We start from the raw sequence: 16,186 nt of genomic DNA on the forward strand, positions 1-16,186 counted from the left end.
ATGTGTGAGAATGTCTTCAACACTTCTCCTTTATTTCTCTCTTTCGCTCTCTCTCTCTTTCTTCCTCTCGGTCTCTCCCTCTACGTTTCTCTCTCCATCTCTCTCTCTCTCCATCTCTCCCCCCCCTCTTCTTCTCTCTTTTTATCATGTCTAAATTGGATCACTTTAAGACCATATTATGTAACCGACAAACGGCAGTAAGCAGAGCACCCACACACTCTCTCGTGAGTAGAGGCTTGCAGTGCTGAACTCCAACCTCTGTCGGGGAGGAACGCTGCACTCACTGAGGCGAAGTCACACGTCTCTGCTCCAGATCCTCCACAACCACGCACAGTATTCAACTGTATTATATGCTCAAAAGTCACCCAAACTCCCGTGTCATTGAAGCGACAGAGTCAGTGTGTCTTGGAGCACTGGAGGAACGCCTTCCCAGAAAACCTTGAGGCTTCTGTCACGGAACACAGAATGCTGGTCCTGTAGTCATGGCTCCCACCCCGGAACACCGCTGTGTGTTCTCAGAGCGAAAGTAGGGCAGAACCCAGGAATAACTGACTCCTTCTTTCCTCCAGAACCCAGGCTGGCTCCCACAGAGCCAGACCCCCCATGAGCAGTCTGACAAGGGCCAGAGAGAGGCTGCTTCTGGGCAGACAGATCTGGGGCAGGCTGGGGGTGGGGCGCTAGCCTGGTGGGGAAATGTTCAGGTATGGTTGTGTTTGCAATGTCACCTTTTTATTTTTGGATGAGGGGAAGGGACAGGTGTAGTATTCTGTTACGTATGAACAGAGTGTGTCTGTGTGTGCTGAGACCTAGCAAGCTGTGGAACCCTGGCCTATGTCTAGCTGTGGAACCCTGGCCTATATCTAGCTGTGGAACCCTGGCCTATATCTAGCTGTGGAACCCTGGCCTATGTCTAGCTGTGGAACCCTGGCCTATGTCTAGCTGTGGAACCCTGGCCTATAGCTAGCTGTGGAACCCTGGCCTGCCGCAGGTCTTTTCACAGCAACACGGGGACAGGAAGAGGCCTCTCCCTCCTCATTGTGTGGAAGGGCAGCAGAAAGGGCTGTTTCCTGCCGGGGGAAACACGAGGACACTGCCTCAACGCCCTCCAACCCAGGGCATCCTGTCCCAACCTACAGCGCGTGTCTTCGGCAGAGCTACTCTTGTGGAATGTGTCCGGAGGACTTCATACTGTTCTTTCTGTGAAATGTCCAGTTTGAACCTCCTCAGCCCTGTTCAAATATCCCCTCCATATTGTTTCTGTAAAATTAAGAGTGAAATGTCTCATTATTTTAGCAACAAATGGCCAACGTTGTTGTTATTATAACTGCTCCCTTATCACAATATACAGAACTCCCGCATAACGCATTGATCTCGTACAGTGATAAGTACAGTTAGTCTGTCAGGTAGAGTGAGAACAGAACAGGTGTGAATGTTACAATTAAGATGATTGGCTTAAACTAACCAAGCAGCAGCCTTTAAGCCAATCGCAGAGTAAGGTCAGAACTAGCTGTTCTATCACTCAACACCCCTCAACCTGGGTCTAATCCGACATGTCCCACCATGACGCTTTTAACTTACTAGACCTGTGAGGACATGTGATAGTGCACTAAGGTAACCGACCATATCCTGAAGGGGCTTTCTGGCAACACCTGATATAGGGTGTGTGTAGGTGTGTGGGAGTGTGTAGGTGCGTGTGTGAGAGAGAGAAGGAGAACTGTGCATGACATCACATTACACCACCGCACAGAGAGATCCCCTGTAGCTGGGGGAGGGGCAAGGTGTGTGTTTGTTTGGGTTGGGGTTCAGGAATTAACGAGAGAGAAAGAAAGAGAGAGAGAGGAAGAGAAAGAGAGAAAAAACATCAATTGTATAACATTTCCAGGGCTTTAAGCTTTGAAACCATCAAGTGAAGCATAAAACACACACACAGACACCCAACTTGTGTAATGTTGTGGAACATGAGGAAGTTCACTACTGTAAAATAACATGAATTACTCATAGTTTTTCTCTCATCAAGTTCATTGCTGTTTCAGCATTCACAACGCAGGAGGTTTGAGACGGGTTGTGGTTGTGTGACCTGACAGAATAAGCCCTTGTAAAGCCAGGCATCCCCCCAAAATATAGGCCAAATTCACCCTGACCTGCACTTCAGAAAGAAGCTCCCTCCCCCCTACCCTCCCTCTCCCACCCCCTCCCCCTCTCCGTCCCCCACCCTCTCCCTCCCCCACCCTCTCCTCCCCCACCCTCTCCCTCCACCACCCTCTCCTCCCCCACCCTCTCCCTCCACCACCCTCTCCTCCCCCACCCTCTCGCCCTCATAACCTTCCCTGGCATCACACTGGCACCCCTTCGCCTGTCCATCTCCTGCTAACATGCAGACACACGCCCCTCCCCCCCCCCCCTCCCCTCCAGTCCTGCCTGTGGGTGTGAGGGCTCGTCATGCTGCTTTGCAGGGTGTCATAGCAACCTGTCACCCTGGTAAGCAGACGTGACAGAGGAATAACATGACTGTATCAACCCCCCTCTCCCCCCCCTCCCCCCTCCCCTCCCCCCCCTCCCCCAGCACCACCAGCAGCAGAGCACAGACACACAGAGATAGCATTTAGTGTGTGTTGCGAGTGCGTGTATTGTGAGTGTGTGAGTGAGTATTTGGGAGGGGATGGATTGAGATATGGTCTTTCTTAATAAGGGGGTATTTGCTCCTGTGTGTCTGTGTGAGTGTGTGCTTGGGAGAGGAGCATGGTTTGTGGGATATGTGTGTGTGTGTGTGTGTGTGTGTGGGCGTCTGGGTTTGTCTCTGACAGAGCAGCGTAGCGGGGGGGAGAGACGGCGGGACATCACAGCCTGAAGCAATTAACCCTCTAATCGAGTTAACGCCATCTCCACACCATGTCTGCCATCCTCTCTCTCTCAGTATCTCTCTCTCTCAGTATCTCTCTCTCTCAGTATCTATCTCTCTCTCTCTCTCTCTCTCTCTCTCTCTCTCAGTATCTCTCTCTCTCTCTCTCAGTATCTCTCTCTCAGTATCTCTCTCTCAGTATCTCTCTCTCTCTCTCTCTCTCTCTCTCTCTCTCTCTCTCTCTCTCTCTCTCTCTCTCTCTCTCTCTCTCTCTCTCTCTCTCTCTCTCTCTCTCTCTCTCTCTCTCTCTCTCTCTCTCTCTCTCTCTCTCTCTCTCTCTCTCTCTCTCTCTCTCTCTCTCTCTCTCTCTCTCTCTCTCTCTCTCTCTCTCTCTCTCTCTCTCTCTCTCTCTCTCTCAGTATGTCTCTTCTCTCTTAGCATGTCTCCCTCTCCTGTTATCTCCAAACTGAAACGGAACACTTTCACAGAGGAAACACAAACCCCTCCAGCTGCAGTCGTGTCATTTGCACTCTTTCAATCTGTTTCAATCTGTTTCAATCTGACGTTGATTTTGATAGTTGATTGTGTGATCAATAACACCCCTCTGTCCACACACACACACACACACACACACACAGACTGGAGAGTGTGTGTGTGTGTGTGTGTGTTCTAGGTGTCTGAAAGCATCAGACAGAGAAGGGGAGGAGGGATTACGTCCACCCTCGTCCTAATCCCCATCATAATCCCCCTGGCCTCCTAATCTCTGATTGTCGGACCCTCTCTGGGTCACCACCACCGGCCCTTCAGCTGCGCCTGGGGAAACCCTCAAAGTCACACTTGTTTACCAAAACACGCTCGGTGTGACCAAGTGATAAGAGAGCATGCACCACGTCTGTGATGGAGGACGACACTGAAGACAACAGTCTAACCCAACGCAGGATTTCTATTCTGTCAACGAGGCGATTTAACACAACTAGCCAATGAAACAACTCCCCTGTTCTTCTCTGAATGTCCGTCGTAGGTCCACTCATCAAGTTTAAACAATATCATACCTAAGATATCAGTAATCATATACAACTGTAATTTGTTGAAGTCCTGGTGTTTTCAAGAAGATGGAGCAAGGCCAACATTGTAGTTTTCTTATCTACAGACGTCCTGACCACAGAAACATGGGCTGCTGTATCTCCATGTTCTTAGTTAGAACCCTGGAACAGTCTCCAGGTCCCGACTCCTCCTCCAAAACAAGGTCTTAACGAGTCCATTAACAATGCATTAGGTCACTATCCTCCAGCAGGAGCAGCTTGGCAGGGGCAGAGAGCGGCCGTGTTTAGCTCATCGCCACGGTTACCGTCGCCGGGGCCTTCCGGAATCTGAGCTTGCGGAGCTGGTGATGTGTGTGACGTATGACGGCACACTGAGGTGTCAGGATGAAAGAGGGAGTGAGAGGAATAGATCTGAGCCGGGTTATGATACTGGATTCACTGAAGGGTTGTAATAAAATCTGTTTAGTGTGATGGGTGCAAGGGCAGCCCAGGGCTCTAACACTGTTAGAGATGAAACAGCTGAAGATACGAGACAGAGAGTAACTGAGGAGAGAGAGAGAGAGAGAGAGAGAGAGAGAGAGAGAGAGAGAGAGAGAGAGAGAGAGAGTGTGGAACTGAGGAAGAGAGAGAGAGAGAGGAACTGAGGAAGAGAGAGAGTGAGAGAGAGCGGGAGAGAGGGAGGGGGAGAGGGGGAGGGCAGGAGAACTCTGTGTTTACCACTCAGCTGTCGTTATCTCAGGTGTGGTCCAACAGCAGACCGGACAGCCTCTTCCCTCCCAACACCCTAACACCCTTCCCCATGCCGCATTCCCACCAATTCACTGCTTCCTGTAGGAGACTGTGTTGATGTGTAGTAGGTGTGTGTGTGTGTTTCTATATTTGTGTGTGCGTGTTTGTGTGAGTGTGTGTGAGTGTGTGTGTCAGTATGTGTGTGTGAGGGCAGGAAGACCAGAGTGGCGGGTGAGAAGTGAGGGTCGTAGCCCTGGGAGGGGGCTCTCTAGTAACCAGGGAAACGGTCCACACCAGATCCATGACATCACAGTACCCCCCCGACACCCACTGAAAGACTTCAACACAAACATCAACCACCAACCGAACAACCTTTGAGTATCCTGAGAATTCCTGAATCTCCACCAACATGCATAACTCAACGGGAAAAACGTTCCAATCTGATGTAATTGCAGACGTCCGTGAACGCGATCCCTCACACACACACACACACATACAGCACACACACACACACACACACACACACACATACAGCACTCGCTGGTAGCTGTGTGAGTGAGTGGACATGTTGACACGGTGCCAGAAATGCCCTTGTGCTCTGCTGAGATCCGAGTGGGAGGTAAACTGCTGGGCAGTTTCCTGCTTCATTCCACAGGCCTGGAAAACCACCAACCACTAAACGCAACACACAGCATAAATACCCACGGAGAAAACATGTGACCAAACAGATAATGTCTTCACAATGCAGAGGATAAGTTATCGACCGTCCGAAGACGCCGTCTGGTTGTGATTCTTCCATACCACCCTTCGGGGTCTTCCTCGGCAGAGCTATTTCTGGAGGGAGACCCAAACAAGGTGCGGTGGTGTCTTCTGGGATGCTAGGGGTCCTAGAAGTGAACTGGGGGAGCTGAAGTTTCCTCCACTTTCTTATCCTGTTATTAGATTGGAGAAAAAACCCTTTAACGCCCAACACTATACGGCCCTGCTCAAAGCAGGGAGACAGATTTTCATCTGTGTGTGTAAACAAACACACCCAAGCACATACATGCTCTCTCTCTCTCTCTCTCTCTCTCTCTCTCTCTCTCTCTCTCTCTCTCTCTCTCTCTCTCTCTCTCTCTCTCTCTCTCTCTCTCTCTCTCTCTCTCTCTCTCTCTCTCTCTCTCTCTCTCTCTCTCTCTCTCTCTCTCTCTCTCTCTCTCTCTCTCTCTCTCTCTCTCTCTCTCTCTCTCTCTCTCTCTCTCTCTCTCTCTCTCTCTCTCTCTCTCTCTCTCACACAATTACAAATTTTATTATGATGCAATTCCAATATCATCTGTATTTCACGACACCAACCGCTGTCAAATCGTAAATATACTGGCAACCCAACTGCAGGGCTGCCATGCTGGGTGTCAGTGAGGGGTCCAGAGCCAGCACTCTGCCCCAGTAGCCCTGCTAACTGTGAGTTATGTTGACTGAGAGTTGACACAGTAGTAGGGTCATTCTGTCACCTCTAGGAATAGCGATCCTGTCACCCCCCACAGTGACAGCCAGGGCAGAGATCAATCATTCACAGTGGAATTCAATGGCGACGACATTTCATGAGCACTTTAGGATTACGATGTGGATGTGTGTCCTATTCAGGTTGGGACTTGTGGGGTTCAGGTTTTCTGTGGAATTTAAAGTGTTAAAATGATGAGCAAATTCCCTTGGGACCTTTCCAAAAGTTGAGTAATAGTTTGTTTGGATATCTCTCTGTGGATCCGATTTTCTGAGGATGCGTGTGTTTGGGTTGGCTGCTAGTGTGTAATCTGATGACTGCAATAAGAACCGCTGATCTATGACTATTGTCTAATCACATGTAGGCCTAATGTTAGGAGTCATCTGTGCCCTGTAGACGTAACCATGGGATTAACATCAGCGGCATAAGCATCTCACGGGGCTCGGAGTCGGTCACACGACAGTACATGCGTGAGACGGAAGGAACTGTGTTCTAACAATATCGGAGAAATGTTCTGGGTATGACGTCATGACGAGGGGCTCGAACCAGTTCAAATGGCTCCTTCATTGAGTGCGTGCGTGCACGTGCTGCTACATTGATAAATTGATGCACACGCAAAGCAAGCACAACATGATGAGCTGAGTACATTTGACAGCCGAATAACCCTTCCCCAAACACTTTTTTTTCAAGTCAACTTTTGGGGTACGGACAATTTTATTTTGAAATTTTGAAAGACAAATGCATTGTAATAGCGTTTACTGGACAACTTCGTTTGCGAGAAGGAGGCCAAAGTCTGACGTTATAAACCGAAATTGAAAAGCTTTCTGGGAAAGCATGGGGCTTTCCAAGCTACCGAGTAAGTGGCAGTCAGAGCATCTTCTTCGATTGCCTATCCGTTATAGTCCGAGATAAACATATAGCCTAGGGGCATTTATGGTAGGCTTTTATTTGAGCTTTGAATTCACGCAGTGTCCCACATTTCCTTGCCTACGCACAATCCTAAACATCTGCCCCGTCGCAGACTCTCACAACGATCTGCGCGACACAGACACACAATGTCCACAACTTAACACAATGCGCAATAATGACTGAGTGAAATGATTGCCAATTCAATTTCTCCCAATATTTATCTAAATGTATCTCTAGCAATAGCATCCAATGTCCTCTTAACCCTTCCCAATGCATGGCTCGCCCGGAGATGTTGGACAATCTAATGATGCATGTTCTTACCTGCATCTACCGTGTCTGATAAATCATAGTTGGCCGCTGTCCTAGGGAATTCTTTGAGTTTTCTGGCGCTGAGGTTCAAGATCCCGGAGTTCGCTGCTTCTTCCAAAGCCCTCTCCAAGCCGCGGTTGAGAGGCGTGTTAGTAAGAGACCCCATACCGCTGAGACTTTGAATTGAGGCAGAAGCGACCTGGGAATGGGGACGAAGGTCTGGTACCAACGTCGCCATGTTCGCCTCCGCTTTATATTGAATTGAAAAAATATTAGTATATCCAAGTGCAAAGTACGACAGAGACTCCAGCGGTGCGCAAATTTCCTTCTCGACTGCCTGCGTTCCCACTGCGACTGCGCTCTGTATTGTAACTCCGGCCAGGGCACAACGTGTATTAACTGAGTTGTTGGCGCCCTCCTATGGCTTTACTCAGGCTGAACAACAACATACTTTGTTTTTACCAGACAGTCCACATGCATGCAGGCTTAGCTGCTGCATGGATACGAACAGGACTTGCCTACATACATATTTGCACACGTTTTTAGGAATCCCACAGTTTGATAGTGAGAGACAGGCAAAGAGGGTGGGTTTGCAATATAAAAAATATGCCATTATGTGTGTGTACGAGAAATTTAGGGAGGGGAGAGACACAGAGACAGAGAGAGAGGGGGGGGGGGGGGGGGTACAGGTCTCTCACTAAGAATGTGAGTGCTGAGTCAAGCTATTGCATAACCAGCCTCAGCAGATATTCTGATCACCAGTTAAGAGCGCACACCCATCACACACACACACAATCACAGCCAACACACACGCACACACATCCAACACACACTAAGGAGAAGTGTCCCAGTGTCACTATGACATCATGTGTCCTCTTTCCTCTGTCAATCCATGTTCATCACATGTTGCTAGCTACAGAAACATGAGAACTGCGATTCATCTGTATTGTCAATCAACACTGATTTTAATCATATTCATAATTTAATCTATCTCTTCAGTTGGTGCCCTATTCAGAGGGATTAATGTCTTACTTCAGGCTCCATTATATTTAGAGCCCTCGATAAAAATAAAATAAACTCTCTAATCTCAAATCATACTTCCTCTTTCCTTCCTCCATTCTGACACTTTAAGATGTGACGGTTTTAGCTTCAGACAGTGTTGAGCTTCTTTCATGCCGAACACAGCATTTCTCACAGTGCACTCGTTTCTAGTCACAGCTCATCAGTTCTGAACTTTAGGCGGGGGGAGATTGTTCCCTGAGGATTGGGCTTGTCAGGGTGTTTGTGTTCCTTCAGTAAAGGAGGAGATTTCACCAGCACTGGTGACGAGGCCAGCTACTGCCCTGATGAAGCCAACCATGTAACTTCAAACAGTGCAAGAGAACTTTATTAAGAGTTAAACAACGAACCAAACTAAAGTTGAAACGTATTTTAGAAAAAATATAGGATCTGCACTTGAACACTAATATCTCAAATAAGTGTTGATATCATTTGAATTCATGTAAATATTAAGTCATCTAATTATTTGTTTGGAAGGCCCCACTATCAGGCTAATCTAATCTGGTTTAGAAAGGTCACTGTTTAACCACAAATGTACAGCTGAGGAAAAAAATACAGGAAGTATAGAAACTTTCCAACCGTCTCATTTCTCAAGTAGCTGACGATGCCACTGAGAGCTATTTCCTTTCAGATGGCACACACACTTTGAACACTCTGTGTGCCTGGACAGTTTGAGATCACACAAAAATGGTAAGTGGATTTGAATGTTCAATGCATGTATTAAACGGTTATTTTGTGCTGGTTGTTGTCGATGCTGTTGTTTTTTTACAACCAACAAATGGATATTGCACCCGACCCTGTGTTGCTGGCACATGATTTATGGACTGGAGGCTTAAAACAAACTATTGTATTGTCTACCAGCTTCATCCCAAGGAAGAAAGATTTGTTTATTAGTAAAGACAATAATTTGTAACTGTATTCACCCAAGAGTCAGCTAGTATATCAATCAAACCAACTGTTGAAATTAACTCTAAATCTGTCAAATATTTGCTGAAAACGTTCCTTGTACACAGCTGAAAACTTCCATTACACTCTTACTGCTTACTCTTACACTCTTACATTTACTGCTGGTTCATAAGGCACATAAAACGTTAAGATGTTTAGGATTGATGGGTTTGGAGATAGCTAGGATTTGTTTTGATCCAGGAAATCAAACCTGCTCACACTGACCCCTGGTATTACTGCAACAGCATCAGATACACTTCACTAATATGAATGTGTTCACATAGCAGGGACTTCTATCCAGTGGAAGAGACAGCACAGGAGGGATGTGAACCTTTGACCTTTTGATCTATAGTAAAATGCTCTAACCACTGAGCTTTCCTTGCGATCGACCGCCTCAAAAATGTTTTTAGTATTTGCTGTTTTAAGTGATTTCACTGTCTTCTCGGCTCCAAACCTCTCTGCCTGTGACCTTCCTCTCACATCTTTCTCACGCTTCTAGTTTCCTTGGATCTCATCACAGAAGAGTTTCTACAACCATCAACAATGTCTCAGACTTGCCCATCGACTGACGCTCATCCAATCAGGGATCTACCTTCCCTGAAGCCTTCTGGAGGACCCCAAACTCCAACGCTATCCCAGCAACCCTCAGTCCCCTCCCTACTGGTGCACGTCTCGCCCTTCAGAACCCTTACGGGCCCAGACTCCAATCCAGAGCCCCTTGAGGAAAACGCAGATACGGTCAGACACGACCACAGTCAGAAACGAAGTGCTGCTCCTCGTCACGGTAAAGATGACGATGTAGGAGAGACCTCGAGGGACGAAAGCTTCCAAGGCGGACTGAGACGCCAGGACTCGTCTCTCCAGCCCCCAGTGGACGGCCAGGTCCCCCTCCCTCGAAGCAGTCCTGTCATCTCCAGCAGAAGGAGGAAATCCCTGTCCAGGCACGGAGGCATCGAGGAGCCATCTCTCTCCCCGTCTCCCCCAACCGCAGCACCTTCCCTGGGTCGGGGCGAAGCCCTGACGCCGGGTCCTGAGGGGCTGTCTGGACCGGCTGAGGTGGGGACGACTCACTGCCCATGTCCGGCGCCCCAGTCCCAGGCCCCAGAGCAGCCCCAGGAGCAGCTCCAGGAGCAGCCCTCGGAGCAGCAGCCCTCGGAGCAGCATGGGGTTTCAGCCAGCCTGACCCGTCTCCTGACCAGCGGACTGCCCCTGCGGAGGCACCTGGGTGGGCGTGGCCACGGCGGGGAGGGGAGCAGGCTGCGCTGGAGCTCTGATGCGCTCACAAAAAGAGGTGACCTTCCTGTTTCTGTCATCAGTGGTTATCAACAGTTATCAATAGTTTCTGTCATCAATCGTTACCAAGTTATCAATAGTTTCTGTCATTAATACTTACCAAGTTATCAATAGTTTCTGTCATCGATCGTTACCAAGTTATCAATGGTTTCTGCCATCAATAGTTATCAGTATCTCATCTGTGTGGAGTGTGCTGTTGTCTCCACATGGATACCTTCCCTCAGTTCTCTGATGTCAACATCTGTGCGTCTGTTTGTGTTCGGTTCAGTGCCCAATGAGAAGAGTAAGAGGTCAAGTGATTCAACCCCCTGCCACGCTGAGCTATACAAGACCAGCTGTAACCTGGAACAGGTGTCAGAGGATTTCATTTATCATTATCGTAGGCTCGTTTAGGAGAGATAACGAGATTTCACTGTAATCCAGTTTGTTCGATGGATTATTGAGTCTGGTGTTTCTTGTGTGTTATGTTGCGTCTGGCGTGTGTAGGTGTGTGTGTGTGTGTTCATGTGTGTGTTAATGTGTGTGTTAATGTGTGTGCAGGAGAATGCTCACTTTGTGGTGGTGGACCTGGTTCTGGAAGTGCTGGAGGCAGTGAAGTGGACCCTGAGCCTGAGTCAGGGGAGCACCGGGTCAAAAGACACCCAGGACCGAGGAGAGAAGACCGAGCCCAAACCTGACGCACGTCAAGATAAGACACTCTCGGGAGTTTCCGTGGACAGTGGTTTTGAAGGTGGTGAGAACATGGCAGTTGACAATTTAGGTAAATATAAATATACATTTAACATGCTATGGAAATGTAATGTCTTGAGGTGGCAAGACAGACAATTCAGTGAACATACACTAAACCTTTTAAGAAGACAGGTATAATTGAGAAGGTACTGGAATATACCTGTTTGGAATTGCAGACAGTGAAATGGAACTGCGACCAATAAGTAGAGGTTCACGCTTTCAAAAGTGTTTCAAAAGGTGAGAAAAACACAACAAAAACATCTAATCTCCCAGCAATTAACTGCCATTGTTTTGGGGTTATTTAAACCTGTCTTTCCTGTCATCTCTGGCATCTTTCTGATCCAAACTGCCCCACACAGGCAGAGGCTCCCATCTCCCATGATGCATTGCTCTGCAGAGTGTTTGGCCCAGCAGCTTGTGTTGGAGTTCAGGCGCCTATGGTTTCCATCCCAGGGATTGAGGCGGGGCCGACAGAGCCTTAGGACGTCCCTCCAGGAAGTGAGAATCGCCATGGTTACGACTTGGCGGGGCGGGGAGGGGGTTGGTTGAATCTGTGACCTCTTGACCTGGCTTGCAGTCAGTTCTACCGTCAAGTTAGACTTTGACTCAGTGTTTTAGAGTGACATGGTGTTACATTGCACAGATAGGGATCTGGCAATCTTGTGAACAATCGGTGTCATTAGTCAAGTACTTTTTGACTAAATGAGAATGGAATTGACATAGGTTAAAAGAGAAGCAGGGAACATGCGTCAGTGACAGTTAAAGCAAGAATGTCCTCCATTGCTACACTCCTCTCATGAAATAGAGACGCACAGCTTGCTACATACAGTAGGATCCCAGGTCAAGTCCTCATATCTACCCAAACTCAACCACACGAGTCCGAATGGAAATGACTCAGATCCTTTTTATGAAAGAGTGTATTCGGAACACGCTTTCATCCAAATTGAAGCTAATTTGGGATTTCAACTTGTTGATCTCAAGTCAAATGCCTTACTATTGAACTATACTGAGTTGAAATTCCCAATGTGACCATTTTTCTTATACATTTTACATAAAACGGGAGCGCTCTGGCAAGTCTTATTTAAAAAAAATTGTAATAAACAGAATAAAGGGGAGGACTGCTGGAGTATGACTCCAGTGGGAGCCTGGTCTGTGACCTCTGACCCCCAGCTCCTGTGGTGAACGATGCTAACGTTAGCTTCTGTCCCCAGCTCCCAGGGACAGCTCCTGTGGTGAACGATGCTAACGTTAGCCTGAGTGAGGAGATCAGGCAAAGGACCAGGATGAGGGGATCCCTCAGCTGGGAGCCTCCACGCTTCCAGATCATCGTCACTGTACTGTCCTCTCACAGGTAGACTGTGTTTCTGTTTCTGTGTGTGTATCCGATAACTAAAAGATCTGAGGATGTTGCAAAAGGACATACATTTGACTGGTCGGTTGCATAGTGATGGATGTCGGGCTACGTGAAAATAGCATGCAAGTGTCGTCAGAGGAGAGGTGGTAGGCCCAAGAGGAGTACTGAGACTGATACAGCCGGTGAGTGCCGGCAGACGGTAAGTGTCAGTACTCCTCTTGGGCCTTCCACCTCTCCTCTGACTACCACCTATGTCTGCCACCCTGCCCAATAATCAAGAAACCACAACACAAGCTAACATAGCATGCAAGCTAACATAGCTAGCTACAGACGCTTTCCACATGATGCTTCCATGTTACACGCGTGTTGTCGTCTTACAACGGCCTTCCTCGTCGCCAGGCGCAGTGAGGTGGTTACCATGCAGCACTTCCTCTGCGCTGGCTGTGGGACGGAGATAGAACCCAGTAAGTACCCAGGAAGGAACTAAATCCTACTTCCTGTGTGGGGTCTGATGATTAGACTTGATATATCTTGATGTTGACTGATACATTGTGTGTAATGAAACCTACCGCCCTCTCTCTGCCGTTTAGGATACATGAAGAAGCTGCGTTATTGCGAATACCTGGGCAAGTACTTCTGCGACTGCTGCCATGGAGGTGCGGAGTCAGTGATACCCAGTCGCGTCCTGACCCTGTGGGACTTCGGCAAGTACGCTGTAAGTGACTTCTCTAAACAGCTGCTGGACTCTGTGTGGCACCAGCCTCTGTTTGACCTCACCTGCGTCGGCACGGGTCTCTACGGACGAGTGCGAGACCTGGACAGGTTCAGGGTGAGTTCCTCTGAGAGACTAGGCCGTGTGGGGGTGTTGTGGGAAAGGAAAAAACGTGTTTCGGAAGATTAAAAACATGAGGTGTGTTCCTTGACGAGGAATCTTTGATTCCCTGGTGGAAGGATGAGGTGATGTCTTCTGTTGTCTTCCGTAATTTGGGAGGAGCTGGGGAATGTTGCAGGGCTCCAGAAGTCTCACGCACACACAAATACACGCACACATACCGATATCATCAGACACACACACACAGATTCTGGTCTAATCAAACACACACATTCTGATCTCATCAACACTTGTGTCTCTTAAGGAGCTCCAGGAACAGCTGCTGGGCATTAAGAGGCTGCTGAAGAAGTGCAGATTATCAGAAGGGTAAAGACACATTACAACTGTCTCTCTCTCTCTTTTTCCTTTTCATATTCCATCCATCCACACACACACCCCCTTACGCTTAACAGTTTGCACTCAGGTGTAGCCTGTGGACGTACAGTCAGATGATTGTAATACATCACGACGTGGTAATTCACGATGACCCTCTTCTCCATATTTCTGGAAACATTTTCAGGGTCTTGAAGGAATTCAAGCAGCTTCCTGATCACCTGACGCAGGGGCCACACCTGTTCTCCATGGACGACCTTGTGGAAGTCAAACGGGGTCATCTGCTTCCGTTGGCCAAGGAGGTGTTGCGCTCTGCCTCCGCCCATGTGGGGAGCTGTCAGGTTAGCCAATCACAGTAAGGGTGTTGGTTTCTCCTCCTCTCTTACTCCTCTGTCTCTGTCTCTGTCTCTGTCTCTGTCTCTGTCTCTGTCTCTGTCTCTGTCTCTGTCTCTCTCTCTCTCTCTGTGTCTCTGTCTGTCTCTCTCTCTCTCTCTCTCTCTCTCTCTCTCTCTCTCTCTCTCTCTCTCTCTCTCTCTCTCTCTCTCTCTCTCTCTCTCTCTCTCTCTCTCTCTCTCTCTCTCTCTCTCTCTCTCTCTCTCTCTCTCTCTCTCTCTCTCTCTCTCTCTCTCTCTCTCTCTCTCTCTCTCTCTCTCTCTCTCTCTCTCTCTCTCTCTCTCTCTCTCTCTCTCTCTGGAATATGAAAAGGAAAAGAGAGAGAGAGACAGTTGTAATGCGTATAATCGAGGATACGTTCAAAAGGTATAATGAAATCTACATCCGTTCAGTTGAGGCCAGGTTTGTGGGTCATGCTACTGACCTGTAACAAGCGCTGCTCTCATTGGTCGGTCTGTTGAGATAAACATGGTGGGAAAATGTTCATTCCTGTTTTACCCCAGCTTTGTCTAGCTAAAGGTTTCATCTGTGAGTTCTGCAAGCAGAAAGATGTTATCTTCCCCTTCCAGCGCGGGATATGCACGCGCTGTCAAGGTAAAGATTCTACCAAAGACCCACAAGTGTGTGACAGTGGGTGAGTGTGTATAAATACTGTTGAATAAATCAATGTTAATCTCTCTTTGTCAGTTTGCAAGAGCTGCTTTCACAACTCCTGTTTCAGAGATGAGGAGTGCCCCAAATGTCTTCGGATCAAACTGAGACTACAATGACTGGACACCAAATCCAAAATATAATTTATTCGAGTTTGTGTGTCTTGTCTAATCGTGACAGTCATGGTTGTTACAACATAAAAAGACATTCTAAATCTCAACTCCAATACCAAATCCTGTACATGACAAGCATTCTTTACTATTTAGACCACTTAACTTAGTTTACTATATCATCTAAATAAATGATCTACAGAAATGTTCTAAGTGTACATATTTTTCTTTTACAATATCTGTTTTACATGTTTTTGCATTTTAGCGTTCTTATGAAACAAATAAATCTGTTTAATTACAAGTGCGTTTGCAAATTCCATCTGAATACAGAGTATTCTGTTAATAAAATGCTGTGCATTCCCAAACCACTGTTGTAAAATCTGGTAAAATGTTTTCACGAGTATTTAAATAATCACGTAAATATTGTATTAGTATATCGCGGCATTGTTCATGTAAAATAATAAAAGACTTAAACCTGATCACCAAATATTTAACGTTATGAAAACGTACATTCGTTTATACAATGTGTTAACAAGTAGCGTAACTCAAGTAGCCGAATATCCATGACGAATTTATAACAGCATAACTTAAACAATTGCATAGACAAGAGCAATAAAATTCTGGTTCGGTCTAAAAGCATTGTCAGAAGTGGGATTCGAACCCACGCCTCCATTCGGAGACCAGAATGCCCTACACCGGGAAGGATATTTCACCTTGAGTCTGGCGCCTTAGACCGCTCGGCCATCCTGACAACTGTACAAACGGAGCATTACAACGTTATTTAAATGACAGATTTTTAAACTAACAGGTTTGAAAATGAATTTGTAAACTCGTTTCTTGTTAAGTTGCGTGTAGTAAGCTACGCCCTTTTTTAGCATAACCTGTTTGAAGCGGGTGATATCCAAGATTCGTACTACTTCAAAACTGTGCATTTGCTAAACAGAAATTGTCTGCGTGTTTTAAACCGTCAATCTGATTTGAAACCAATTTGTTTTCTTAAAAAATTTAGAACACCAAAATGATCTGTCAGAAGTGGGATTTGAACCCACGCCTCCATTCGGAGACCAGAAACCCCATTGGTATGGAAGGTACTACCTTGAGTCTGGCGCCTTAGACCACTCGGCCATCCTGACAACTGAAAT

At 47.3% G+C, this 16,186-nt stretch overlaps 2 protein-coding genes and 2 non-coding genes across 10 annotated transcripts in view; 1 reads left to right on the forward strand and 3 right to left on the reverse strand.

Annotated features, from left to right (window-relative positions):
* Positions 1-7,673, reverse strand: part of lrch1 (leucine-rich repeats and calponin homology (CH) domain containing 1) — a 50,651-nt gene extending 42,978 nt beyond the window's left edge. The window contains exon 1 of one of the 7 annotated variants that reach the window (XM_084688796.1): positions 7,319-7,667. In XM_084688796.1, the coding sequence (XP_084544922.1) occupies positions 7,319-7,544 (226 nt within the window). In that variant the 5' untranslated portion in view covers positions 7,545-7,667. Of the gene's footprint in view, positions 1-7,318 lie in introns of all 7 variants that reach the window. The other 6 variants (XM_084688798.1, XM_084688793.1, XM_084688792.1 and 3 more) reach the window with 6 other exon arrangements.
* Positions 7,674-9,815: 2,142 nt separating this feature from the next.
* rubcnl (rubicon like autophagy enhancer) lies at positions 9,816-15,569 on the forward strand. The gene is made up of 12 exons (XM_084689628.1): positions 9,816-10,601; positions 10,872-10,954; positions 11,144-11,363; positions 11,509-11,569; positions 11,692-11,830; positions 12,544-12,683; positions 13,086-13,150; positions 13,277-13,515; positions 13,823-13,884; positions 14,078-14,231; positions 14,787-14,877; positions 14,971-15,569. Exons 1-12 carry the CDS (start codon positions 9,854-9,856, stop codon positions 15,051-15,053), a joined length of 2,085 nt encoding a protein of 694 aa, XP_084545754.1. The 5' UTR covers positions 9,816-9,853; the 3' UTR covers positions 15,054-15,569.
* A 115-nt stretch (positions 15,570-15,684) lies between these two features.
* Positions 15,685-15,795, reverse strand: trnal-caa (transfer RNA leucine (anticodon CAA)). Its single transcript has 2 exons — positions 15,758-15,795; positions 15,685-15,730 (listed from the first exon to the last, which is right to left on the reverse strand). It is a non-coding gene; the product is annotated as a tRNA-Leu (tRNA).
* Positions 15,796-16,068: 273 nt separating this feature from the next.
* Positions 16,069-16,177, reverse strand: trnal-caa (transfer RNA leucine (anticodon CAA)). Its single transcript has 2 exons — positions 16,140-16,177; positions 16,069-16,114 (listed from the first exon to the last, which is right to left on the reverse strand). It is a non-coding gene; the product is annotated as a tRNA-Leu (tRNA).
* Positions 16,178-16,186: the final 9 nt, after the last annotated feature.

This window comes from Hypomesus nipponensis, chromosome 23 (genome assembly GCF_054491055.1).
Source record: "Hypomesus nipponensis isolate SF chromosome 23, ASM5449105v1, whole genome shotgun sequence".
Lineage (NCBI taxonomy): Eukaryota > Metazoa > Chordata > Actinopteri > Osmeriformes > Osmeridae > Hypomesus > Hypomesus nipponensis.